The sequence below is a fragment of the Mauremys mutica genome, chromosome 3, assembly GCF_020497125.1.
Source record: "Mauremys mutica isolate MM-2020 ecotype Southern chromosome 3, ASM2049712v1, whole genome shotgun sequence".
Taxonomy (NCBI): domain Eukaryota; kingdom Metazoa; phylum Chordata; order Testudines; family Geoemydidae; genus Mauremys; species Mauremys mutica.
In genome coordinates, this window is record NC_059074.1 from 85,989,262 (window position 1) to 86,015,676 (window position 26,415).

The 26,415-nt window shown below is 43.2% G+C and overlaps 1 protein-coding gene across 4 annotated transcripts in view; it reads right to left on the reverse strand.

Moving 5' to 3' along the window:
- Nucleotides 1-23,590: 23,590 nt before the first annotated feature.
- Nucleotides 23,591-26,415, reverse strand: part of TRAF3IP2 (TRAF3 interacting protein 2) — a 40,975-nt gene continuing 38,150 nt past the window's right edge. For all 4 annotated transcript variants that reach the window (XM_045009771.1, XM_045009772.1, XM_045009770.1 and 1 more), the window contains one exon: nucleotides 23,591-24,186. In XM_045009771.1, coding sequence (XP_044865706.1) covers nucleotides 24,040-24,186 — 147 coding nt within the window. In that variant the 3' untranslated portion in view covers nucleotides 23,591-24,039. The remainder of the gene's footprint in view (nucleotides 24,187-26,415) is intronic.

Below are 26,415 nucleotides of genomic sequence, written 5' to 3' on the forward strand. Positions count from 1 at the left end.
TGGACTTGATGACTTTTTGAGGTACCTTCCAGTCCTACATTTCTATGATTATGCTATGTTGTAATACGGAGCAGCCTCAGTAATATCCTCATTTTACAACTGGGGAAATTGAAACTCAGTAAGATTTAAGCCCACATTTTCAAAAGAGTCCACTAATTCTGGGGGCCCAATTTGAAAGAACAAGTGTCCAAAGATGTGCATGTAAAGCTTGAAGCATCCAAAATGTGCAGAAAAAATAACTTGGCCAAGACCACAGAGTTGGCATCAGCGTCAGAGCTGGGATTAGAACTCAGTAATTCCTGGGTCAGATCACATCTTTCTCTCAGAATGTGACCCACTGGTCCTCACCCTTATATTTGTCTTGCTAAACTCATGACCAGTAATTTTATGTGGCTGTTTTGACAGGATAGGTTTGGCTGCAAAAATATAGCTACCAAAAATGCTTCCTTAATTGTTTTTAAAAAGAAAAACAAAACCCTCCTACAACCCAAAAGCAGGCCCAACATCTCTAAGTAACCTGTGATACCAAACTAAAGAGTCTCTGCAATGGAGGGGTAACATTTGGGAAAGGAATAAAGTACAGTTTCAAAACTTCATAATTTAGTAAGAACTATGAAACATCTTCCATGAGATTGTCCTTTTAAAGTGGAAACAGTGACATTCAGGGGCCAAGTTTACATTGTAGATTATAGACTTAAAGTTTATTTCTTCTCTTAAGAGTCATTCTAACAGCATTGTGAAATTCCGCAGTTATTGTGTCCCCCTGATTTCATATCAAATTTGCTTAGTTGACAAATAAGATGTTTTTTCTGACTGCTAGCCCTGCAAACTCATCCTGGGCAGCAAAAGAATCAAGCTGGGTCCCTTGTTTCTCATACACCATTATCACTGGAGACCACATTATGTTCTTATTTAATTTTGTGCAAGCAGATTGTCTTCATATTATTTCTTCAGTTACACCTGTGCAATCCCATTAATCTTCATTGTTCAAGTGGAACTGAAGAAATAACATGACCTCCAGGAACTTTATGACTGGTGATTAGTGCCTGGGAAAGTTAAAATCCATCTTGATTCTCAAATCCCAGGTTTAGTTTGTAGGGCTGAGAGTCAGAAAAAAGTTTGTTTTTTGGTAAGCGGAGCACATTTGCTAAGAATTCAGTGAGACGACACAAACATGGAACCCTGTAAAATTGTATCAACAGAGTCACTTTTCAGAATGGAACTGTACTTTAAAATATTCTGATGGGTAGGTCAGAAAGTCAGTTTTTTGAAAACTTGGATTATACTTAAGTTCTGATCCATCTAACAAATCAAGTTTTCTTCTGTGACTCACCCACCTGTTGCTGGTCATTCCTTCCATATGTAAAACTGATGAGTATCCCATCTTCATCCTGTCTTATCTATACAACAGCATTTGGGCATTGTGAACACCATTGTACCCATAGCATGCTTATAAAACCTCTTGTGTCCACGCACTACTGCTTCCAATGAGGCACAGCTGTTCACATCACGGCTATGATTGCAGTTGCTCTGAGCAAGGCTAAGCACTATTGCATCAGCTACTGAGTCATTCTGCACCACTGTAGTTCCAGAGTAGGCAGGAAATGCAAGGGTTGCAACTGCATGGTGCAATGAGTTCACCAAGTGTGATCCCACATTGCTTCCGCTCTCCCTTCAGTGACAGTTGTCAGGTAAGAGCACTCCCTCTGTTGCCTGTCAAGCCACTCACCTACTGGCTGCATGCAGGCCTGAGAGCATATGACATGGTATTCTGTGTTATCAGCTCTGCTTTGTTCCAACACTTCTGGTACCCCAACCCCCAAAGCAGCAAAAGACATGAAAAAAACAATGCAAAATAAACTACTTTATATATTTTCAAAATATGCATTTGTGATCTGAACAATTATTTTTGGGATATTCACCTAAACATCATAAAGAACTATATATCTATATATCTCATTGGTTAGTCAGTATAGACACTGAGAGTCCTGGACATACAAAAGATTCCCTTTTTTGGGAGTTGGCATGGCTGTCCATGTGCCATCTCAGCAGCATTTCCCAAATTCCTGAGATCTGAAAAAGGAAAAAAAATCTTATTAGTTAATCCATACACAGGAAGGTAAACCCTGCCAATTCCTTGCTTTCAGTCCCCAAAGCAAATCCATATACCTCACTAGTGCACCAATCCACACATCTTTCACAACCCCTGCAGCGGACCATACCCAAAGATGTCAGCAGCATGTGCAGCTGAAGCTGTTGACTTTCCACCATGGCATCTGCAAGTGTCAGGGCATAGCCTCTTCCCTTTGATGCATGCACAGATTATTGTACCACACTGAACAGTTTAAAGCAGTTTGTGACTGGGTACCTGGGATGGACCACACTGAGAATGCCATATCAGGGCAGACTGCAAGAATTAGGCAGACAATCCCCCAAAACGGGTTGTTTATATTTAGATTCACCAAGCCAGTAACCAAAGTGCTTCTGTAGTACCACACTGGTTAACCAGAAGCCAAACACAATCCCCCCTTCCAGATGTTGGCTCCTATCCAGACAAACAAGTCTAAAATAGTGAGGGGTTATTGAAAGCCTAATTAATCATATGTGAGGTTCTTAGTAATCCCAAAGGATTAGAAACTTATCTCAGGTCAATATGTATTTCAGCTCTTTTCCAAATACCATGCTGTCAGCCAATCCTTAGTAAACTAACTAAAGATTTATTAATAAAAGAAAAGAAGAGAGTTATAAATGGTTAATAGATCATATACATACAGGTCTGTAGCAGTGATGGAATAGACTGCTGGCTTGCAAATGTCTCTCTGGTAACTTCCAAAAGACTGGAAGGTCCACTGTCCATAGTTCAAGATACTCCTTTTAGTTGTATATCCACAGTCCAGAGAATTAGAGCAGAAGAGAGACAAAATGGAGGTGTCTTGGCTGTCTTTTTATATCCTTTGCCATATGCATGGAAATTTACTGTCCCAAACAAAGTCCACAGCTCCATGTATGGAAATTTACTTGCACAAGATGGAGTAGTTCAGGGTCACATGAGCATATCACATGCCCTTTCATGTTTTGTGGAATCACAGGCCTGGGGGGGGGCATTGGCTCCTTGCTATCAGGGGCATCCACAGGAAGACCTACGAGGCAGGATGAGTTTCATCAATGGCCCACTGTGAATGTTCATAATGAACCATCAATACATGGCTGTCTAGCTCTGGCGTAAATCTATATGGGGGTGGTGTCAGCCAGGAATACAACACAGGTTTAAGATACATATACATAGCCAGTATTCATAATCTCAGATACAAAGATGATACATGCATATAAACAGAATAATCATACCTAGCAAATTGTAACTTTTCCATTGATACCTCACATCAGTGGTTCTCAACCAGGGGGTACACAGAGATCTTCCAGGGGGTACTGGAATATCAGTGTTTCTCAACCTGGGGGTTGCGATTCCCAGGGCAAGTCGGGGACAACTTTAGGTAGAGTGCAAGTGCAGGGCTGACATTGGGGTGGCAAGCAGGGCAATTGCCTGGGGCCCTACACCGCGGAGGGCACCACAAAGCTAAGTTACATGCTTCTGCCCTGGCCAGTGGGGCTCAGACTTCAGACAAGGCTCACAAGTGAAAAACTGGAAATGTAAGTACAATATTTATATTCTAATTGATTTATTTTATAACTATATGGTAAAAATGAGAAAGTTAGCAATGTTTCAGTGATAGTGTCCTGCAACACTTTTGTATTTTTATGTCTGATTTTGTAAGCAAGTAGATTTTAAGTGCGGTGACACTTGGGGGTACGCAAGGTAAATCAGCCTCCTGACAAGGGTACAGTAGTTTGGAAAGGTTGAGACCCTTTGCCTTACATGATATACTTTGTACAATACGTACAGAAATTGTGTAATAGTGGTAACAACAGTGATATAACTCAGTGGTTCTCAACCAGCCTATGAGGGGGCGGCAAGCAGGTTTTGGAGCGGGTCTGCCAAAATAAACCAGAGAGCAGGGCCGGCATTAGACTTGCTGGGGCCCAGGGCAGAAAGCTGGCACCTCAGCCTCGCTGCTGAAGCCAAAGCCTGAGTAACTTAATTTTGTGGGGGCCCCTGTGGTGTGGGACCCTGGGCAGTTGCCCTGCTTGCTACTCTCTAACACTGGCCCTGGCTTTTAATCTACTAGATATGCAGAAAAACAGTTGTGGCACAGATGGGCCGTGGAGCCTTTATAGCATGTTGGGGGTGGGGGAAAGGGGGGGCCTCAGAAAGAAAAAGATTGAGAACCCAGGCTCTAAATGGTCACCTTTCTTATACACAGCATCAACCAGTTATTGGAATCAATCAAAAATGTGAAAAACTGCAAATATATATTATCCACTGTAAAAGGAGTGAGTGGACACTGTGCCTTGTCAGGTCGCAAGGCTCTTAGGCTCATAAACCCTGATTTATGTCAGAATACTGGGGTCAGGAAATAATGACGACTCTCTTGCCAACGCTCCTTTGTGTCACACTGTAGGAGGCTAGGGAACCACGGAAGATTCTGTTACAGCTTAGCTTAGGCAGTTCCGCTTTCTCAGCCTCCGGTTATTGTAGGACATGGCATGCTAGTTTTAACCTGCCGTGACCGGCTGGGACTGCTGCGTGGCAAGCCCCTGGCTGTTGGCCAGGGGGGCAGCCCCGGAGGGTGGAGAGTTTCTATTGCATTATGTATGAGCTGGTTTGCTGCTGTTTGTATAAAATGAGCATGCTTTGTGTTTGTTTTCGGACTTCACCCCAGGCCGAGCTACAGGGCGCTGGGTCCCCGTCTCAGTGACAGCAACGCTTGGGGTCCCCATTGCAGATGTGTCACTTTACCTTCATTAAAGCCAATAACTCACAGTGTGTGTCGGCCTCGTTCTTACAGAGCACCTTGGGAGGGCCCCCCGGCCTCCCTGGTACGTAACATTTGGCGCAGCGAGCAGGGTGCTCTGGAAGACGATGCCGCTTTGGCAGAAGGTAGGGGAGGTAGGGAAGCCGTTGCTGTCCCTACAGCGCATACCGGGGTGGCCCCAGACGGAACGCTGAGGGTCGGTAGCGCGGACCTTGGCAGGCTGGGCGGCTCCAGCCAACTGGCCGGGATTCCAGCAGGCAGCTAGGGTTACGTCCGAGCAGCTGCTTGAGAGCTTACAGCGGTTGCGGGCGAACCGGCAGTCTGGGACGGAGCGGCGGGCGATGGGGGAGCTAGGGTGGCTCCTCCTAACTACCCTTTGGGCCCAGGACGAGGAGGTGCTCCGCTGGCAGCGGGCCCTGGACGGGAAGACGTTGGAGTGCACGGCGCAGGCAGAGGCCCGTGCTGTGGCCCCAGAGGTCGTTCGGACCTACAAGCGAGTGAGTTGTTTCGGCAGGGGCCTGGAGAAGGCATCCTACGCTGGCTGGTCCGAGTCTGGGACAGTGCCGGGAACACCGTTATGCTTCTCCGGTATGAGCTGCATCAGCTGGGTGTCCTGACACAGGATGCGCAGGTTAAAAGCAGCCAAGGGGAGGAAAAAGAACAGAATGAGTTAACTGAAGAAAGCTAAAGATAAGAGACTGGCCCCAGTCAAGGACACCACTTACAGCTAAGACTTGGCGGATAACCAAGAAGAAGGGGGGCTTGACTGTGTCCAAGCCGCTGGGATAGCTGTAAAACTCGGCCAGGCACTAACGGAATGAGTTAGATTTCTTTCCTCACGGGTAAAGAAGCGCTACAAAAAAGACCCTAGTAGCCCTGCCGCTCCTTGGAACCAGGAGACTGGATCAATGTATAAGTCCACCAACGAAAGACTGCTTTGGCCCCATGCTAGAAAGCCCCTTATCAAGTCATGCTGACTACCAACACTGCTGTGAAATGCCAAAGACCGACTGCCTGGACCCATGATTCTCACTGCAAAAAGACCCCTCCACATCAGGGGAATTCTCCTACTGATGATTGGCCTATTTCTCCTTCTAGCTCCATTGTGCGTTCTGGACAGCAAAAATAAAGAGCGGGGGGCAAGGTGAAGTGCTGGTGACCTTTCCCCTGTAGGAGCTGAACCACGACTGTGTAGGGAAAGAAGAAGAAACACTCACACCACTGACATTGCCAAAGTCCAGGACTTCCTGACCAGGAAGGACATTAAGAACTGACCCTGGTGAAGAACCAAAGAATTGTCCCCTGGCAGGATGAAATTTGTGGGACTCCTGCTGGGGAATGTGGTATTGAGTCATGGTCAAGTGCCCCTAGAATAGCACCTGACATTTTGGATAGAAATAGGGAGTCAATGAACATTTTGGCTATTAGGATCCCTACAGCCTCAGTGTATGTATACACTTAACCCCGGGGGAAGTTGTCACTGTTCATGATAATGTTTGCGGGAGGGAACAGCAGTTGAACTTTGTAAAAATGCTAAGGAGAAAAGTTCTAAATAAATTCAGGCACAGAAATTATTAGATTGTAATCATTTGGCTATAAACAATTTCGTTGAATTAGCTGAAGAATGTATATAGTGCTATGTAATTGAGATTGTATTAGGTCCTAAGGGCATATAAGTAGTGATGTTTTCTTTCAGTGTTTAAAAGCAGAAGTTAAAAGTAAGAAACTTTAAGCTGTGAATAGCTTTGAATCCAGAAGCAAGCCAGGAAGCAACTGTATTAATGCAAATGATTTAACTGATGAAGTAATTCCTCTGTTTTGCCTGAAATCAATAAGGGTATTTGTATATTTTAAGTACTGATTGACTGCCCAGAAGGGGTAGACCTTCGTTTTTGTCTTTCAGATAATCAGAGAAGACTGATGCCAGCTGAACAGCATTCAACTTACCATGATTTACTGGCACAGTACAATTTATGTTATGTGTTCTATGTTCTGTCTTGTGGTGTTTGTCTTGTGGCCAGAATTGTTGTTGTATTATTTTTAATGAAGATTTAAAATGTGGTTACATGGTGTGTTTTCTCTATACCCCCACCCCCGTCCTGCAGTGTCAGTTTGATCACCTGACATGAGGGATAATTGGTAACAGAAATTTGTCACAGTTTGGTGAGCAATAGAGAATGGGGGAGCCCTGCAGAATTTACACCATCTATCTGTTTTACCCTTGTTAGTTTATGTTTGCTTTGTTTGGTACTGTTGGTGTTATGTGTTAAGAATTGCATAGTTATAGGTGAGCCCTAATAGAATAAGGAAACACTATTTGGTTCTGGTTCTGTTCTGTTTAGCCGGTTACTGTTGTTTTTCTGCTCTGTTCATTTGGGCGTTAGGTGTGTGGGCGGAACTGGACTTCTCGTTCGTAATTCCTCGGAGTGGAAGCCATGTGTGCGATGAAGCTCTGAGGTTGTCCTGAGATTTTACTGTCCCGCCCCCTGTAACGGACAATGTAATAGAAGTGGAAAAATCTGGCTTAGACTGCAATTTTCTCTGCTCTCTGTGTAATTTTCTTTGTTGCTTAAGCGCCAGCAGACAAATGGGAATGCTAGTGCTTGTATTGCTAGATTAGCTCAAGGTTATGCTGCTGTTGTTGTACCGGAGCGCTTGAGAAAGCGAGGGGAGGAATGTAGGAGGCTAGGGAACCACGGAAGATTCTGTTACGGCTTAGCTTAGGCAGTTCTGCTTTCTCGGCCTCCGGTTATTGTAGGACACGGCATGCTAGTTTTAACCTGCCGTGACCGGCTGGGACTGCTGCGTGGCAAGCCCCTGGCTGTTGGCCAGGGGGGCAGCCCCGGAGGGTGGAGAATTTCTATTGCATTATGTATGAGCTGGTTTGCTGCTGTTTGTATAAAATGAGCATGCTTTGTGTTTGTTTTCGGACTTCACCCCAGGCCGAGCTACAGGGCGCTGGGTCCCCGTCTCAGTGACAGCAACGCTTGGGGTCCCCGTTGCAGATGTGTCACTTTACCTTCATTAAAGCCAATAACTCACAGTGTGTGTCGGCCTCGTTCTTACAGAGCACCTTGGGAGGGCCCCCCGGCCTCCCTGGTATGTAACACACACATTTTATGTCACATACATTATGCATGTGTTTCTGGGAGCCATGTTGGGAATTGTGAGAGAGGTGCAGTGCTGGGTGTGGATGCAGTGCACTGTGTTACCCTTTAAAACAGGATGGCAGCTGTGAATGCATTGCACCAGGGGCTCTCAAACTGTGAGTTGGGATCCCCAAGTGGGTCACAATCCCATTTTAATGTGGTCGCCATGGCTGGTGTTAAATTTGCTGGGGCCCAGGGCCGAAGCCCAAGCCCAAGCCCCACTGCCTGGGGCTGAAGCTGAAGCCTGAGTCCCACCACTCAGGGCTAGGGTTACATGCACCCCTCCCAGGACAGAAGCCCTTGATCTTCAGCTTTGGCCTCCCGCCCTGGGCAGTGGACCACGGGCAGCAGGGCTGTCGGGGTCCGTCTTCAGTCCCAACTCCTGGGGTCGTGTAGTAATTTTTATTGTCAGAAAGGGGTCACGGTGCAATGACGTTTGAGAACCGCTACATTGCACCATTGTAGCTTGTACTAGTTCAGTCACACTAGTGAAAATTGCAATAGTGCAATTCTATAGAGTAGATAAAGGTTCTCAGACTTAGCATTAGAAGCATTGTGAATGTAGAGGGGCATGGGCAGGACAAAGCATATCAGATATTGCTATGTTAAAATGACCATGGGTTCTACAGCCATGAGTTGGGAAGGGCTTCTTATTAATGAGTTGACCTTTGATCTCACAAATGTAACACTTGTGTTGTGGATGAAATACATTTTATATCAGAAGCCTTTAAAATTATTTTTTGTTTAAAAAACAAAAACTGACCTTATTACACTGAATTTGTGCTCAGTTTTTTCCAACAGAAATGAAGCATTTAGAAGCATAAATAAATGTTTCACTAGGAAATCTTTTTGCAAGTTGGTATTTTTTGAGAAATGAGATCTGGATGTCCTAATGAAGTGTTAAGTCATAGGAGGAAAATTGCACTGGACGGAACTGGATTTCATACTCAGAATATTTTAGTTGGGGTCAGCACAGAAAATCTTATAACACTGGTGTGCTGTATAGTGTGGAAGGAGAAGAATCCTTTGAATCGCGTGATCCGTTCATTCACGTAATTAGTTTGTTATGCACACAGTGATGCCATGGGACTTGGCATTTTATCTGCTGGGTTTCTCACTGGCAGCATCTGAAGAAATTCATTATATGCATTTATCACATGATGCACTTCATCAAACAAATGGACGGGGAGAATAAGTCTTTCTAACAAGATTCTGCAGAGCTCCCTTATAAACTATTTACTGATATACTCTTCCTTGGTCAGGATACAATGAAGTTCCTTGTCCTGCAGCATACGACACAGGAAGTTCATTATCCCCCATCCAAATTAGATAGAGAAAGGAAGCCCACACACAAAAAAGAGCCACTTACAAAGAAGCAATAGATAATTTGCAAATGCTTTTAGTAAGGAATCTCAAATCAATATACAGTTGGATTAAAAACTCTTCAGGAGAATGGCCTTGTCATCTTATTTTGTTCTGTAAAGTGCCATGCATAACGATGGTGCTATGCAACTAATTTCTGCCACACACTAGCGATACTGCAGAAAATTAACTAATACGAGCATATAAAAATAAAGGAGTCAAAACTGGAGTTACAGTTATGTATGCTGTTAAATGATACTTATTTTGGGTTGCCAAGAAATCTTTTTAAAGCCTGCTGAATCCTGGTATGTGGAAGGTTTTAAGTACTTAAACTCCTGCATGACAAGCTAAATATGCACACACACGCTACTTGTGTTTGTACAAGCTGCATCTGGTAAGATAGGCTCTCTTTATTTTCAATGTACATAGACACTACTCAGTTCACATTCAGATCAGGTAGGATGATTGCTGTTGTGCCTCCTTTGATGAACTGATCTCAGTGTGCAATATCCTAGGTAATGTGCAGAACACTTGCTGAGCTCGCCAACTGATGTTACCTCAGTGTCTGCATTGATATAATCAGTATCTTTCTGATAAAGATAACTGTAACTTCTTCACACCGCCAGTGTCCTCTTTAAGTTACCTTTCTATATGCTGGCTTTTTAAAGTTTGGGTGAATATAGTGCTCATGAAAGTTAGGGGACTAACAGGGTCTTGGCTCAACAATAATGCAGTGATGCTCTATGCAGGCTTCCCCACCACAGCCTGATAAGCAACGCTTCCTGCTTTCCCTATCTTAAACTTTCTGAGCAGATTAAACTATGATTTTTGTGGTGTGGACAAATAGGGAGTAGGATCAGAGGCTAGTACTCAAACCTGGGTCTCCAGATTAACAGTTCTGTGTACAGGAAATTGCCATTGCAACAAGGGACATCAATCAGTTCGAGAGGGAAGTAGATAAAACATTAAAGAAGAGGAATGTGTGTGGTTGAGAAATATAGGCAAATGGAACCAAAAAGGAAGCAGACATGATGGGCCTCCTGTTTTTTCTCTATTGTAGCGTGGATGAATGAGGCTGCAGTTCTTGACACGCACTCTATGGCTCAGATGTTTATTTGAGTGATAGAGTGAAACTTTTGTCTCTGGTGCCAATTCCCAAACTGGCCAGGATTTTCAGTCTCACATATTAGTTTTTCCTTTTCCCAGCCAGATGTGCAAAGGAATGGGAATATTCTCAACCTGATGCATGGGTTTAAGATGTGCATCTTTAATTAGTGTTACTGGAAGTTACGGAACTAATGTTATGTGTTTTAAATAGTGAATATTTCTAATTAAAACATGCCATACCAAGGCAGCTAATCCTCATACTGTCATAGGTCTATACTTTATAAGTCTATAGCTTATTGCTATACCAATATAAGCATCTTTATACCAGTAAAACTGCATCTGCACTAGGGCGTTGCACTGCTTTACCTAAACCGATATAGCAGTGCAATAACTGTGTAGGCAAGCTCTAAGAAAATATCCCTTTTCCATTGCGTTCCTCTTCCCTTCATGAGTGGTGAACACTAAATTCCCTTTTTTCCTCTTTCAGCTATGTAGTAAGGATTAATATACACATCCTGGGCATCTCTGCCCTTTTTCCCCATGTGGCCAATACCCCATTCCTGTATAATATCCTTACTCTCTCTCGCCTCTTCAACATGAGCCATATAGCAATCTTCTCAGTTACCCCTATGGCTGCTTGAAGAGACTGCCTCACCCCTCTGAAAGGCAGCCAGCCTTGGTGTTGTCCATATACCTGTATTGCCTGACTCCATGATAAGAAGTACTCTATATATTGGGCCACGCTTGTTGAAAGCCAGTATTGAGTGTCTGTGGTTATTAGTGATAGGGATAGTCTGGCTTCCTTAAAGAAGACAAGTTGCCAGTGACCGTAAAACATGATGAGGCCTTGGTCAAGAAACTGTTACTTGTGAATAACAACCTTGAAATTAGTGCTTAGTCTCTGCTCAACATCCCTTTTTGGGGAAGTGTTAAAGAGATCACGCATGGCAAACACCGCCCAGTGGCCGAGCATACTGTGGCAGGTTCGCTTCTTTCCTGGTGCCCCTCTGTTGAGAGTCATTCTGGTCCTGTGGTCAGGGATGCTGGAACAATTATAGTGGGGGTGCTGAGAGCCATTGACCCAAACTATAAACCCTGTATATGATGGAAAACACTTCAAGCCAGGAGTTGCTGCCACACCTCCTGCACCCCTAGTTCCAGCTCCTATGCCTGCGGTGGTCCATCCCTTCTGTGACTCAGCCCTCAGCCAGGTCACACGTTTATGTCTGCCCCTTTTGGGATATATTGACTTCAGCAATGGGTTGCCCTCTGAGTTAGGTGAGATGGCTACCCCCGGGTTGAATTCTCAGGATCTTGACCCTTCTGTCCTTAGGGCCTTCTCTCCTCTGGACTCTCCAAATCAGGGGAAGGCTTTGACTTTTGGCTCCCTCTATAGGGGAATCTGGGCTTACCCTTGCCACTGGGTTCCAACACAAGACCCAGTGTAAACCAGCTAAGTTTTGCACCAAAGTACTATAATGCTGTCTCCTGGATCACTTCCCACCAGTCCCTTCTTTCCCAATGGGTATAGTGTCATTAAATACCTGGAATCAAAGATAAAGTTTCAGGCCTTCTGAGAATCACCCGTCTCTTCTCTGTGCGCTCTCGCAGTGCTCTTCTTCCCAGGCTCTCAGGGTGTAGATTAGTTCACCTCCACTGTCTGCAGCCTAGTGAAACTGGCTTGTTCTCTTTTTGAGCTCCTCTTGCAAGCCATGCATACTTTGGAGATGTGGTGGGTGGGTCCCAGAGTAGCCATTTAATCCTTTCCTTACTGCTATGAAGGGTTGTATACCCCATCACAGGAAAGTTATAGAGCAGGAAGTTGTTGTTGTGTGTGTGTCATTGTGCACTGATAAATTAACTGGTCAATAACTCATTTCATATTGGCCACCATACAGCCATCAGACTATAATGACTTTTGGTCACTACCAACCTGGGCTGGATTAAGTGAGGTGGCCTAAAAGTGAAATGCTCTTTAACTATCACCTCCCCCACACCCGATATCAGACTTTTAAGAAGTGTTTCTTATTAAATCTCTTCAACTTATCAAAAGCACTTGGAAGATTGCAGGCTTTTTCATAGCACACTTCAGCACTCAGACTCTTGCTGAAACTCCCAAGGCTGAAATTTTTGCATCACTGTGATGCCTCTCACCCAGATATGGCAGTCACAAAGCATTATATTTAGCAGACTTTAACATGATGAAAATAGTATGGATGCATCACAGCAACTGTGTGTCAGTCCAAGTAAAAGTAATAGTTAGCTCTAACAAACCCCATCAATGCTGCTGGTTTTGGGATGAGCTACTTTAAAAAAAAGAAAAAAGTCAAGCTCCAAAGAATAAAAATATTTAACTATATGAATTCAAAATAAATTAGCCATGTTGTGAGTAGTCTACAACAACATTATCCTCAAACAAAAAATACTTCTGTTCCCAGTGGGCAGAGAAAATGTGCTACAACCTGCTGGCAATAATTGTTTCAATGCAAATGTAGTACTTGGTTCTGTTCTCATTATGATCATCACATTAGTTAGACAAGACAGGCATCTTCAGAAGAGGTGCATAAGATTTCAGAGCGATCTTAGAAAGTTTAGCATAAGTATTTGTGAAGTTCCCATTTATCACTGTAACAATGACTGTCTAGAAGGGACCTGTTATAACACAGTAGGCTGCTGGCGTGGTTTAAGTAGAGGGCTGCCTTGCAGTGGAGATGGAGCTGAACCATATTGTAACCATATTACTGACTTATACAACAGACTTGAATTTACAAAGACCTGGAGCATGATTTTGGAAGCTGTTAAGGGTTCCATCTATGCTGCAAATCCAGTTTGTGTCAGTGCTACTGTATTATGAAAGCATTATTCTACAATAGTTACAATATCAATTTAAACTGGAAACTTCAAAAGCAGCTCTTTAGAAAGCTGGTTACATGTCCCAAACAGCCGCCTTTGGTTATTAAACAATGGCAGACTCCTCCAGGTAACCAGACTCCTCTAAGCAAAGGGAGAAAAAAGTCTATACCCTTTGTAATAAAGCCAGGGGATGAAACATGGATGTTTATTTTGAAAGATAACATACACCTGTTCTCTGTTGTGTGCTAGGTAACTATTGGAGGCTCATTTTCATCTGTTACCATGGTAAACTCTTTGCACTTCAAGGCCTTACAGCTTTGTTTCCTTTCAAGATGAGGTACTTGTCCTTGCTTTTCCAGAAGCTTTAACCCAATAACATGGAAGTGTGATAATAATAGTAATTGCTCTTCTCCCTCCATCAATATGTCTCATTTGTGTAGCGCTGACCTATGGACTGTTTTTCCTTTGAACTCCTTTTTGAAGTTTGCTGCTGCCTGTAGTAGTCATCCTTATTAACATTCCTGGTTCTCCTTTGCCTTCACCCAGTTGCCAGATAGAGAGATAAGGAAGGGCAGGCTGCTAACAATGGTGCTTTTCAGGCAAGCCGCTCTAATGAGCAGGCTTGGTAGTTTATCTTGCTGTCTGTCCAGGCAGGTTACAGGATCTTTGCTTCTTTGTTTTGTTAAATAGTACAAAAGAAACCTAGAAGGTTAAAAAACCTACGGGGGAAACTGGCAGTTATGGGAAGGACCATCAACAAGAATTTTCAAATACTTTTTCATATGAGCTCTTATTGGCTCGACTTTTTGTCAGAATGGCTGTAAAGTATCGTCACTGGAGATTAGCTATGGAATAGAACCACTGCACTAAGATTTTGTTAAGTGCTGATGACTTGTATCAAAGGCTCATCCCAGTAGTGTAATTTGAGTTTCTTGAAACTTATAACAGGAGAAGAGAGTTACTTCTTTCACAGTGAATTTTATTTATACTCTTATACTACACCCATCACCAGGTTAAATTGGTAGCAAATAAGTCCTCATGCCTTCATCTATATCTTGATTACAGGGACAATGCATACTCCCCCCACCTCCCCATGAATCCTACTAGCTGGTCTGATAAGCAAACTCAGACATAAAACAGTTGTAAATGTTTCAGAGGCGCCTTTCATCCCCTTCATTACCTGTATCTCAGCTTCTGCTAGGCAATAATGCCAGACTCTTGGGAAATGTACTTATTTACATATGGAACAGCTATGTATGTTACTATGCTATTTACATATATAGTTAATAATTTACTTAGACTTTGGCTGCAAATAAACTTTTAATGCTTGCTCTCATTCATTTTTCTTCCCTTCTATGTCTCAGTCTTCTGTCCTCTAACCCATTTCCTTTATATTATTTAATGTAAAATGTTTAATTTTTAAATAGCTTCAGTATATTTTGTCTGTCTTTTCCTTTCCTCTTATCTGCTTTTTCTTTCTCTCTTACTTTTTTCTATCCTTTCTATTCTTTCATTGTTTTTCTCCTCCTTTCTCTCCCTTTTCACAACTCCTACCATTTCTCTATATTAATAGACATCTTTAAGGGGGGGACTGCTCACAAGCTGTTTCCTCATCACAATGCCTTCATCATCATGGTTTGTAACCTTCTAGAATGCTCTAACTAATTTAAAGATCAACAAAGCCTGGGAATTGTTATTTGAAATGGAATCAATGAGAAAATGTCTGAATAAAGGGACTGAGCTCCTTGTGCTTCCTAGACACTGATCCTTTCTCCCTCTCCCCAGTGGTATTGTTTCCAGTAAGATATTATTTTAATACATTTTAAGGACAGACAAGACCATTATGTTCATCTGGTCTGACCTCCTGGCATAAAACAGGCCATAGAATTTCACCCAAGATCAACAAATTTTGGTTGAACTGGAGGATGTCTTTTAGAAAGACATCTAGTCTTGATTTAAAGACTCCAAGGGTATGTCTACACTGCAATGTAAGAGCAGGGTTAGAAAAATTTGAGTTAGCCAACTCCAGGTTTGTTAACCTAGGCCTGGAGTGTCTATACACATTTGTAACTCCATGTTAGGAACTGTTGAACCCTGGCTCCCAACCTGAGGCTGTAGTGTCTACATTGCACCCACCCCCCAGACTTCCTAGCACCCTCCCAAAATGTGGCTGCTCTAGCCCTTTGTTCATAGTACAGTGTGGGAAAGCTTGACTGTCCCCCAAACATGACTGTCCAGAGGACAAAGAAAGTCAGCCCATGGAATGGTGGGATACTTTTGGTGGATTCCCAGTGCACAAATCCAGTGGGACTGCATCTACACTGCAAAACTATAAGTCTTGAGCCCTGGGTCCTGGTTTGACTCAAGCTCAGACCCCCCACCCCTGTTGGTTCCTGGGACCAAGCCCTTGGTTAGTACGACTTGTGTGTGGATGGAAGACAGTTTAGGCTTGAGCCTGAGTTTGAACCTTGGGTTTATATTGCAGCATAGACATACCCTGAGGATATATCTACACTGCAATTAAATGCCCACGGCTGGCCCAGGTCAGCTGACTCAGGCTCGGGCTGCAAAATTGCAGTGTAGATGTTTGGGCTTGGGCTTGAACCCAGGTTCTGGGGCCTTTCCCCTCAAAGGGGTCTCAGAACCCAGGCTCCAGTCCAAGCCTGAATGCCTATACTGCAACTTTATAGCCCCGCAGCCCAATCCCTGTGAACCCGAGTCAGCAGACACAGGCCAGCAGCACATTTCATTGCAGTGTAGATGTACCACAAATGAAGAATCTACCATAACCTCGTTAATCAGTTCTAATTGTCAAGATACAAATTTTTAACAGTTATTTCCATTTTAAAATTACCTGGCTTCAGCTGCCTGCAACTGACTCTTGTTATGCTTTTATCTGCTAGTTTAAGGAACCCTGTAATAGCAGATAATGGGAGTATCTTATTTCCCCCTTAACCCAGTGTGATGTTGCACTCTATATGATTTTATGAAAGTATGCTGATGAGTACGAATATAATGTAACTGGAATATGCTTCATGCAAACGGTCTCTTGTAAGGTATCATTACAAAGATTATAATCTACTGAGTGTGGTCATCCTATTTCATAGAATCATAGATTATTAGGGTTGGAAGGGCTCTCAGGAGGTCATGTAGTCCAACCCCCTGTTCAAAGCAGGACCAATCCCCAGATTTTTACCCCAGTTCCCTAAATGGCCTCCTCAAGGATTGAACTCACAACCCTGGGTTTAGCAGGCCAGTGCTCAAACCACTGAGCTATCCCTCCCCCTCTCCAATTTATACATTGTATAAATGTATCACTATTGTATTTAAAACTAGAAATATAAAATATAATTCTGGGTGCCTATTGTAATTATGCAAAGTGTGGGCCATTAATGGTGGTTTGGAATCTTGATGGCTCCCATTAACCAGGACAATTGGTTGTAAATGGCTCTGTTTTACTTGTGAGTCTTCCTGTATACTGTGTACTGGCAAGTGGGTAATGAAGTCTTACAGTGACATGTGATCATGTCACCTGAACTGGAATCCATCTTTAACCTGGTGCTTTTCCATTGAGAAAGGCAGGGTGGAACTCAGAGGGAGAAAGGATTCCCACCTTATGCAAAAGATATACAAGTGGATGGAACAGAGAAAAGTGGGGCGCCATCATGAGAAATCCCCTAGCTACCACCTGAGCTGGAACAAGGGCTGTACCAGGTGAAAGGATTGTGCCCAGACTAGGAAGGTGTCCAGTCTGTGAAAGAAACTTATTGAAACATCTCTAAGGGTGAGATTTTATCTGTATTCAATTTTATTACTGTATTAGGCTTAGATTTGCAAGTTTTATTTTATTTTACTTGGTAATTCACTTTGTTCTGTCTGTTACTACTTGGAACCACTTAAATCCTACTTTCTGTATTTAATAAAATCACGTTTTACTTACTAATTAACCCAGAGTATGTATTAATACCTGGGGGAGGGAGGCAAACAGCTGTGCATCTCTCTCTATCAGTGTTATAGATGGCGAACAATTTATGAGTTTACCCTGTATAAGCTTTATACAGGATAAAATTGATTTATTTGGGGTTTGGACCCCACTGGGAGTTGGGCATCTGAGTGTTAAAGACAGGAACACTTCTGTAAGTTGCTTTCAGTTAAGCCTGCAGCTTTGGGGCACGCGGTTCAGATGCTGGCTCTGTGTTGGAGCAGACTGGTGTGTCTGGCTCAAGAAGAGAGGGGGCTGGAGTCCTAAGCTGCCAAGGCAGGAAAGCAGGGGCAGAAGTAGCCTTGGCACATCAGTTGGCAATTCCCAAGGGGGTCTCTATGAACCAACCCATCACACCTAGTATGTGTCTTTGACTTGGTCCCCCAGAGATTTCTGTACCTTGACTAGATGTATCTACAATCTACTCTCAACTCCTTCACACCTCCCCACATAGCCTCAGATGATATGCACTATTGATGATCCTAAGTGCTAAAATTATGAGTCACTGTCAGGTCCCCAAAAAACTGTAAAATTTAAAAAAAATGGTGTCTTTTTTTTTTTAATTTGCCTTCACTTTTCGGAGCCTTTAGAATGCACCCAAGTCACATTTTCAAGCTTTTCTCCAGAATCATGAGGGCTAAAAGCTACCATTAAAAAAAAAAGACAGGTGGGGGTGGAGCTGGGATTCTCACTCACATGCCGTCAGAAGCTGGGGCTGTAAGAAATACGTCAATTATCACAAGACTCATGATGAAATAATGAAAGTGACAGCACTGGATATGCCCCTCTTCACATCTTTTGATGGAGTTGAGAGTAGATTGTAGATACACCTAGCCAAGATACAGAAATCTCTGGGGGACCAAGTCAAAGACACATATACTAGGTGTGACGGGTTGGTTCACAGAGACCCCCTTGGGAACTGCCAACTGATGTGCCAAGACTACTACTGCCTCTGCTTTCCTGCCTTGGCAGCTTGGGACTCCAGTTAGATAGAATTCTTTATGTAAGAGCTCCTACAAAGAAAATCTGCTTTAGATGTATTTGCATTACAGGCCCTCATCTTGCAGCTCCATTTCTGACTGCCAGGGCCAGTGCTTCCATTAGGTGACCCTAGGCGGTCGCCAAGGGCACCAGGATTCGGAGGGCAGCATTTTGTGCGCTCCCCATGGGGCGCACGGGAGCTTCCAGTTCCGCTCCTGTCGTGCCGCCGAAGAAGGACCTTCTGCCGACGTGCCGCGAAAAACAGCAGCAGGCAATTGAGCACCTCAATGACTGCCGCTGTCGCCTGCGGCATTTCGGCAGAGGGTCCTTCTTTGGCAGCACGATAGGAGTGGAACCGGAAGCTCCCGTGCGCCCTGTGGGGAGCGCACAAAATGCCGCCCCCCGAATTCTGCCTAGGGTGCCAGAAACTCTGGCACCGCACCTGCTGACTGCTTCTCATGCACACAGCAAGGTAGGCCCTGCCAACCTGCATCTCCCTGGAAGGGCAATTAAATATTTTGCCCAGTGTGAAAGGAATATCAGCCTTTTGGTTAAACACATTTCATTGTTAGTCTGCACTAAAGCTTTCGTGAAGCTAATTTTGGAAATCACTCTATAATATTGAATAATAAACTTGAGGAGGATCATGCAAAAGTATTTGCAATGACTATAGCTAGGGGTCCATGTCTGTCACAGAGGTCACAAAAGTTATGGATTCCATGACTTTCCACGACCTCCGTGACTTCTGCAGCAGCTGGTGTGGCTGACCACAGGGCTGCCTGAGCAGCGGTCCTGGGGGCAGCGAGAGCAGCGGTGGCTGGGTGGCCCAGGGGGCTTGGTGGGCCCCCATCAGCTGGTGCTGCTGGCCTTGGTAGCCCCCAGCAGCTGGTACTGCTGGCCCCTGAGCCTCCTCCACCCAGAGCAGCATCCCCATCCAGTTAAGATTTAATCAGGGGTATATAGTAAAAGTCATAGACAGGTCACAGGTGTGAATTTTTGTTTATTGCTCGTGACCCGTCCATGACTTTTACTAAAAATACCCGTGACTAAATCATAGCCTTAACTATAGTTGATTCTGGGCTTGTTCTTGGAGCCCTTATGAGACTATTCAAAAGAGTAAGGGCTATAGGCTTTGACCATTCAAGTTGAATAGCATCCCAGCAGTTATGTCAGTGAGGCTAACTGAGTAAAAAAATAAACAACCACTCCTCCAACATATTTTTTATTTCTTTAAAAAACCCTGTCATTTTTGTTGATCTCATATTAGGTAGATTCTCTAGGTGCCAACCCTCCATATTTCCTTAGACTATTTTATGGCTCACTAAGTCTTACAAGTGGTGGGATTGTAAAGTTGTGTCTCTGGGCTAGCACAGCGTTGCAGAATAGTGACTATCAGGGCCGGCTCCAGGCACCAGCGTAGCAAGGAGGTGCCTGGGGTGGCCAATGAAGAGGGGCAGCATGTCCGGCTCTTCGGTGGTGGGTCCCTTAGTCCCTGTCGGAGCGAAGGACTTGCTGCTGAATTGCCGCCGTAGAATAAAGCGGTGGTAGAATTGCCGCCAATCACGATTGCGGCTTTTTTTGTTTGGTTGTTTTTTTGTTTGGTTGTTTTGTTTTCCTGCTTGGGGTGGCAAAAACGCTAGAGCCGGCCCTGGTCACTGTTCTTTGTCACGTTTTTAGAGTAATAGACTTTAAGGTCAGAAGGGACCATTATGATCGTCTAGTCTGACCTCCTGCACAACGCAAGCCAAAGAATCTCACCCACCCACTCCTGCAATAAACCCCTAACCTATATCTGAAATCATGGTTTAAAGACTTCAAGGTGCAGAGAATCCTCAGCAAGTGACCTGTTCCCCACACTGCAGAGGAAGGCGAAAAACCCTCAGTGCCTCTGCCAATCTGCCCTAGAGGAAAATTCCTTCCCAACCTCAGATATGACAATCAGCTAAACCCTGAGCATGTGGGCAAGACTCACCAGCCAGGCACCCAGGAAACAATTCTCTGTAGTAACTCAGATCCCACCCCATCTAACATCCCATCACAGGCCATTGGGCGTATTTACCGTTAATAGTCAAAGATCAATTAATTGCCAAAATTAGGCTATCCCATCATACCATCCCCTCCATAAACTTGTGAAGCTTAGCCTTGACGCCAGATATGTCTTTTGCCCCTACTGCTCCCCTTGGAAGGCTGTTCCAGAACTTCACTCCTCTGATGGTTAGAAACCTTTGTCTAATTTCAAGTCTAAACTTCCTGATGGCCAGTTTATATTCATTTGTTCTCATGTCCACATTGGTACTGAGCTTAAATAGTTCCTCTCCCTCCCTGGTATTTATTCCTCTGATATATTGATAGAAAGCAATCATATCTCCCCTCAGCCTTCTTTTGGTTAGGCTAAACAAGCCAAGCTCTTTCAGTCTCCTTTCATAAGACAGGTTTTCCATTCCTCGGACCATCCTAGTAGCCCTTCTCTGTACCTGTTCCACTTTGAATTCATCTTTCTTAAACATGCACACAGTATTCCAGATGAGGTCTCACCAGAACCTTGTATAACGGTACTAACACCTCCTTATCTCTACTGGAAATACCTCGCCTGATGCATCTCAAGACCGCATTAGCTTTTTTCATGGCCATATCACATTAGTGGCTCATAGTCATCCTGTGATCAACCAATACTCTGAGGTCTTTCTCCTTCTCTGTTACTTCCAACTGATGAGTCCCCAACTTATAACAAAAATTATTGTTATTAATCCCTAAATGCATGACCTTGCACTTTTCACTATTAAATTTCATACTATTACTATTACTCCAGTTTACAAGGTCATCCAGATCTTCCTGTATGATATCCCGGTCTTTCTCTGTATTGGCAATACCTCCCAGTTTTGTGTCATCCGCAAACTTTATTAGCACATTCCCACTTTTTGTGCCAAGATCGGCAATAAAAAGATTAAATAAGATGGGTCCCAAAATCAATCCCTGAGGAACTCCACTAGTAACCTCCCTCCAGCCTGAGAGTTCACCTTTCAGTATGACCCATTGTAGTCTCCCCTTTAATCAGTTCCTTTTCCACCTTTCAATTTTCATATTGATCCCCCTCTTTTCCAATTTAACTAATAATTCCCCATGTGGAACCATATCAAATGCCTTACTGAAATCAAGGTAAATCAGATTCACTGTGTTTTCTTTGTCTAAAAAATCTGTTACCTTCTCAAAGAAGATGATCAAGTTGGTTTGGCACGATCTACCTTTTGTAAAAATGTTCTTGTTGTAATAAGGGTTAAAGAGGAGCAGCAAAGCTAAAGCCCACTGTAAAAAATATTGTAGCATTCTATGGCAATAACTAAAAACATATTAAGCTTTAGTGTTTTGGAATATTATTGTAGAATACAGTAGGTGTGTGTTAGGGACTATACTGTAAGACAGTAGCACTTTAGTGACTTGGGATCTAAAAGGGCCCTGTCATGCTGGCTGGAGTGGCTCATGGCCATGAGTGCCAACCTTTGAGCAGACTGTCAAAAAGCAGGGCGGAAATCCCAAACTGGTTGTATGTTTCTATAATTAGATTTCACCAACTCAGTAACAGGTGTGAACTCCTAAAGTGCTACAACAGTCTTACCATGGAGTCACAGAAAGCCCCCTTGGGCATTCTAGACTAACTTGCCACCCAGCAGGGGCATCTCCAGGCACCAGCACACCAAGCGAGTGCTTGGGGCGGCAAGCCACTGGGGGCGCTCTGCTGGTCACTGCGAGGGCGGCAGGCAGGCTGCCTTTGGCGGCATGCCTGCGGAGTGTCTGCTGGTCCCGCGGCTTCGGCAGACCTCCCGCAGGCAAGCCGCTGAAGGCAGCCTGCCTGCTGTGCTTGGGGCGGCAAAATGCCTAGAGCCGCCCCTGCCACCCAGGCAAGCTGGACTATGTGATAGATGATCACTTACACCAAAAATCACAACAATATTCAGGTTACTCCCAGTCCCAAAAGGACCAGTCACTTACCCCAGGTCAATTATACTCAGATCTCAAACTGAAGTCAATGTCTGTAGCCAGTCCTGTAATAAACTAACTAAAGATTTATTAACTAAGAAAAGAAATGAGAGTTATTTACAGGGTTAAAACATGAAATACACACACACAAAAACATACACATACTTGCAGTCTTAAGATTTAAAAAGATAACATAAGCTTCTATAATAAGCAGCTGTATATATCCTTTAGGGCTGACTCATGCCAAGCAGCAAGGGGATCTCTTGCTTATGTTTAGAAATTTTTGCCCCTCGGAGTCCAGACAGCATGAAAGAGACCCAGTTTCTCCCTGTCAGAGATTTTTATCTCCTTCACCTCAGATTCCAAACTGATGGGATGAGTTCATGTGCAGGCCTTCCCTTCCGGGAGGGAGTGAGGAATGCAATCAACAAGGTCTCTGTCCTTTGATGCTACACAATGGCTCCTTTGGCTTCAGTGGGCCATCTTGTGTGCAGGATGAGCACTATACCTTAATTTATGCTTCTTTTCCTGTTTGGTGAGTTATATAATTACAGAGGTTTACAGTGCAAACACTCAATATAACTTTATACCGTTGGTTACAGAGGTTATAAGTGAGATCAATACATGCAGCATCCTACACTGTTCATAAGGTCTAGACACCAAACACACTCTTATAATATTAATATCTACTTTTACTGTATCTTCCACTGTTGTATGCAGTGTTGTTGTAGCCATGTTATTCTGAAGACATTACGGAGACAAGTGGATGAGGTAATATCTTTTATTGGATAAACTTCTGTTGGTGAGAGAGACAAGCTTTCGAGCTACACAGAGCTCTTCTTCAAGTCTGGGAAAAGTGCTCAAGAGCATCAGAGCTAAATACAAGATCTAACAGTGTTCAATATATGCTATGCTAAACTATCTGTTCAATCTTGTATTTAGCTGTGACACTCTGATTATGTTTCCCAGACATGAAGAAGAGCTCTGTATAGCTCAAAAGCTTGTCTCTCTCACCAACAGAAGTTGGTCCAATAAAAGATATTACCTCATTCACCTTGTCTCTCTATTTTAACTATACTAACCCACAGGTAAGCCAGACTGGTTTCCATCTATGCATGGTTCAATGAGGCCTGAGGTCTTGCCATGAGCTGGCACCTGGTCTGCCAGAGTCACAGGCCCTCTTATCAAATACAGTGCAAGATAATCTGTTTGAGTAAAAGATGTATTACCGAACAGTTGCCAGTCCTTTAAGGTTGCTCCCAAAACACCACAAAGCCTCATTTATTTCTCCCCAGCAATAAATAAAACAGTTTTACAAAAAGCAAATATATTTTATTGTCTGTTCCATTGTTTGAGAGTACTGTAATATGCAAGAACATCTGGATAACAACAAAAGAAACCCTCAGCAAACAGGAAGGCAGAATTGTTTTATACTAATTGCAACATCATTTACAGTAATTACGTGCTGTGTGTCAGACTAGTAGAGGAATATTAGAAACATCAATAAAAAAATAAAATTGGACATTTTTTCCATTTGCAATGTGTTTAAGAATTGAGAGAGGAATTATGCTTGCTCAGCTTCAGAAAGAGATGTTTGATACAGTGGAAAAGTGAGGGAGCTGAGTCTGAATTACCCAAGACAACTCCTTTAGCAGAAAGAGAATCTTCCATCATCAGAAAGGGCCACCTGGAAAAGTCCTAGCTCCCTGCCAACATCACCCTTTAACAATTACTTGTCATGCACTTTCTGTAAAACTGTTCATAATGGCACAACCTGGAGTGTAGGCAAAGGTCCTACTGGAGGAGCAACATATTCCTCTTCTCTCAGTAACCGCAACAAGATGTTGTTCTTATTTTTTGGCCAGCTATAAATGTGAGTGTTCTGAAGCCAGGTAGGCACATGTTCCTGCAAATGAGAAAAAACAAACCAAAACCATAACCACATAAAATCCCCTGACTGCATATCACTTTCTTGCAGAAACCTCCCAGCAGTGCTATTAGACTCTGCCATACAACCGTCACTGTGTCTCTGTTATGGCCATTTCCCACAACACTGACAAGTAATTAGTCACACTTGGATTTTTATTTATTTTTTGAAACAGGTTGAGTCTATGTATTGCTCAGCTGCATAACTCATCACAAAAAAACACGTGTATAACATTTTTATTTTAGCATACTATGGTGCTAACCATCATTCATGTTTTAATTTACTTTTCACTGATATCAGTAACTATTAGACAAATGCCTAAAATGGTCATCACCATAGCATCCAGACACTATGAACATTTATATAGTGCCACATATTTACATGGTACTTAATGAATGAAGAGTAAAAATTCCCCCCAGATGGAAGGATGGAAACTGATTATTTAGAACAACAGGTTTGCATATGACTCATGAGAAGTATTAATAAAGTCAACGTACTGACTGAGTTTTGTTGGGGTTTTTTCACTCTAGCATTTTGTTTGCCCTCTGATTTTACAAGGTTCATCTGATAGCAGACTGATCTTCTTACAGCCCTTGGTTATCAGGGAATATATAGCAAAACATACCAAAACTATTGTGGACTCTCAAATGCGTTGTGTGTGTTAGCACACAGAAAATCACTGGCTTACATTCCATTGGCATACTGTAAAGGTTATGTTTGTTATTTATAAAACAAATCAATAAAACATATACATATCTATTACTTGTCTATTCTCATTTAGAACATGAGATGAAAACTAATAAGTAACTAAGTTATCTGTTTTGATCCTTTGGCTAGTGATACATAGTGTTCTAAACAGCACATTGTTTGGGCATTCATGTAAGGAATTAAATGCTTAATATTTTTACCTAAATCACTGAGGTTACCATTCTGTTGACTTAATGCAAGTGCTGAATCAGCTGCCAGATCTGAGAGCTGGCAAGACCCAGGTTCCCTGTAGTATTATACAAATAGAGGCTGGAAAAGCCCACTCAGTCTTTGGCTTAAGCTGCTTGTCACAATTTCTTCTCCCTTCAGTATTTATTTAGTTTCATAGTGAAAACTATCTAGACCAGTTGGCTCCTCTTGTTTCCTTGGTGGTGAACTTTATTCCATATACAAGCAGTTTTCAAATCTTTTCTTACAGGGGACTACTTACTGAGTTCTAAACCCTATCATGTATTATTACCCTTCCAAGCACTGATCCCTTCACCTTCTCATGACAATTGCTTGATTACATGAAAAATTATTACCAGGACAGTATAAAGGAAGCAAAATAAAAATGAACTTGGTTTAATATGATGAGTGTGGCTTCCTGTTTACATCATTCCACTTTGCATCCATACTGTTTATTTCCTCTCTACAGGTGTCAGGTTTACATACACTGGTACCCACACCTCCCCATACTTCCTACAGCCCTCCCACTATATAATCTATCCAGGTCACTTTACAGTTTGGTTCTTTCCTGAAGTACATTCACTACCCCTACAATTGTAGTGTCATTAGCAAATTGTATGAAGATTGATCGTACCCCTAGAAACATGAAATAAAGATTGCAGTCACAAAGGCTGTAGAGATGGTCCAAAATTTGTAGTTTAATTGAGAAAGGCACCTCTCAAAAACCTAAGAGTGTCCTAGACTGGGTTACAATTAGCAGGAAGTGTCACTGCTTGAAGACAGATGTTTCACCACTCTGACAGGGACAGCTCAGCAGGACACCTGGAAACTCTCCTTGGATAACTCTTTGAGAACCACTGCCATATGCTAGCTAGTCTCACAATAAACTAATTTTGGCTGAACTTTGTGTAAGTGTGCTATTCTTGTATCTGGCATTAGGCCCAAATAGACCTGTAGCATCCATCTTGTCTATTCACTTCTGAATCTTGTACCATTCTTAGGGTATGTTTACACTTCAAACTGAAGGTCTAAATTCCAGCCCGAGGAGACATACCCACAGTAGTTTTGATCAAGCTAGCATGCTAAAAATAGAGTGTAGCTGCAGCAGTGCATGCAGCAGGAGGGGCTAACCACCCTAAGTCCATACCTGGCTTCTTGGAGGGGTACATACTTGAGGTGTCTAGTCCATCCAGCTGCTCATGACACCACGGTCACACTCTGTTTTTGGCATGGTAGTTAAATCAGAGCTAGTGTGAGTATGTCTCCTCAAGC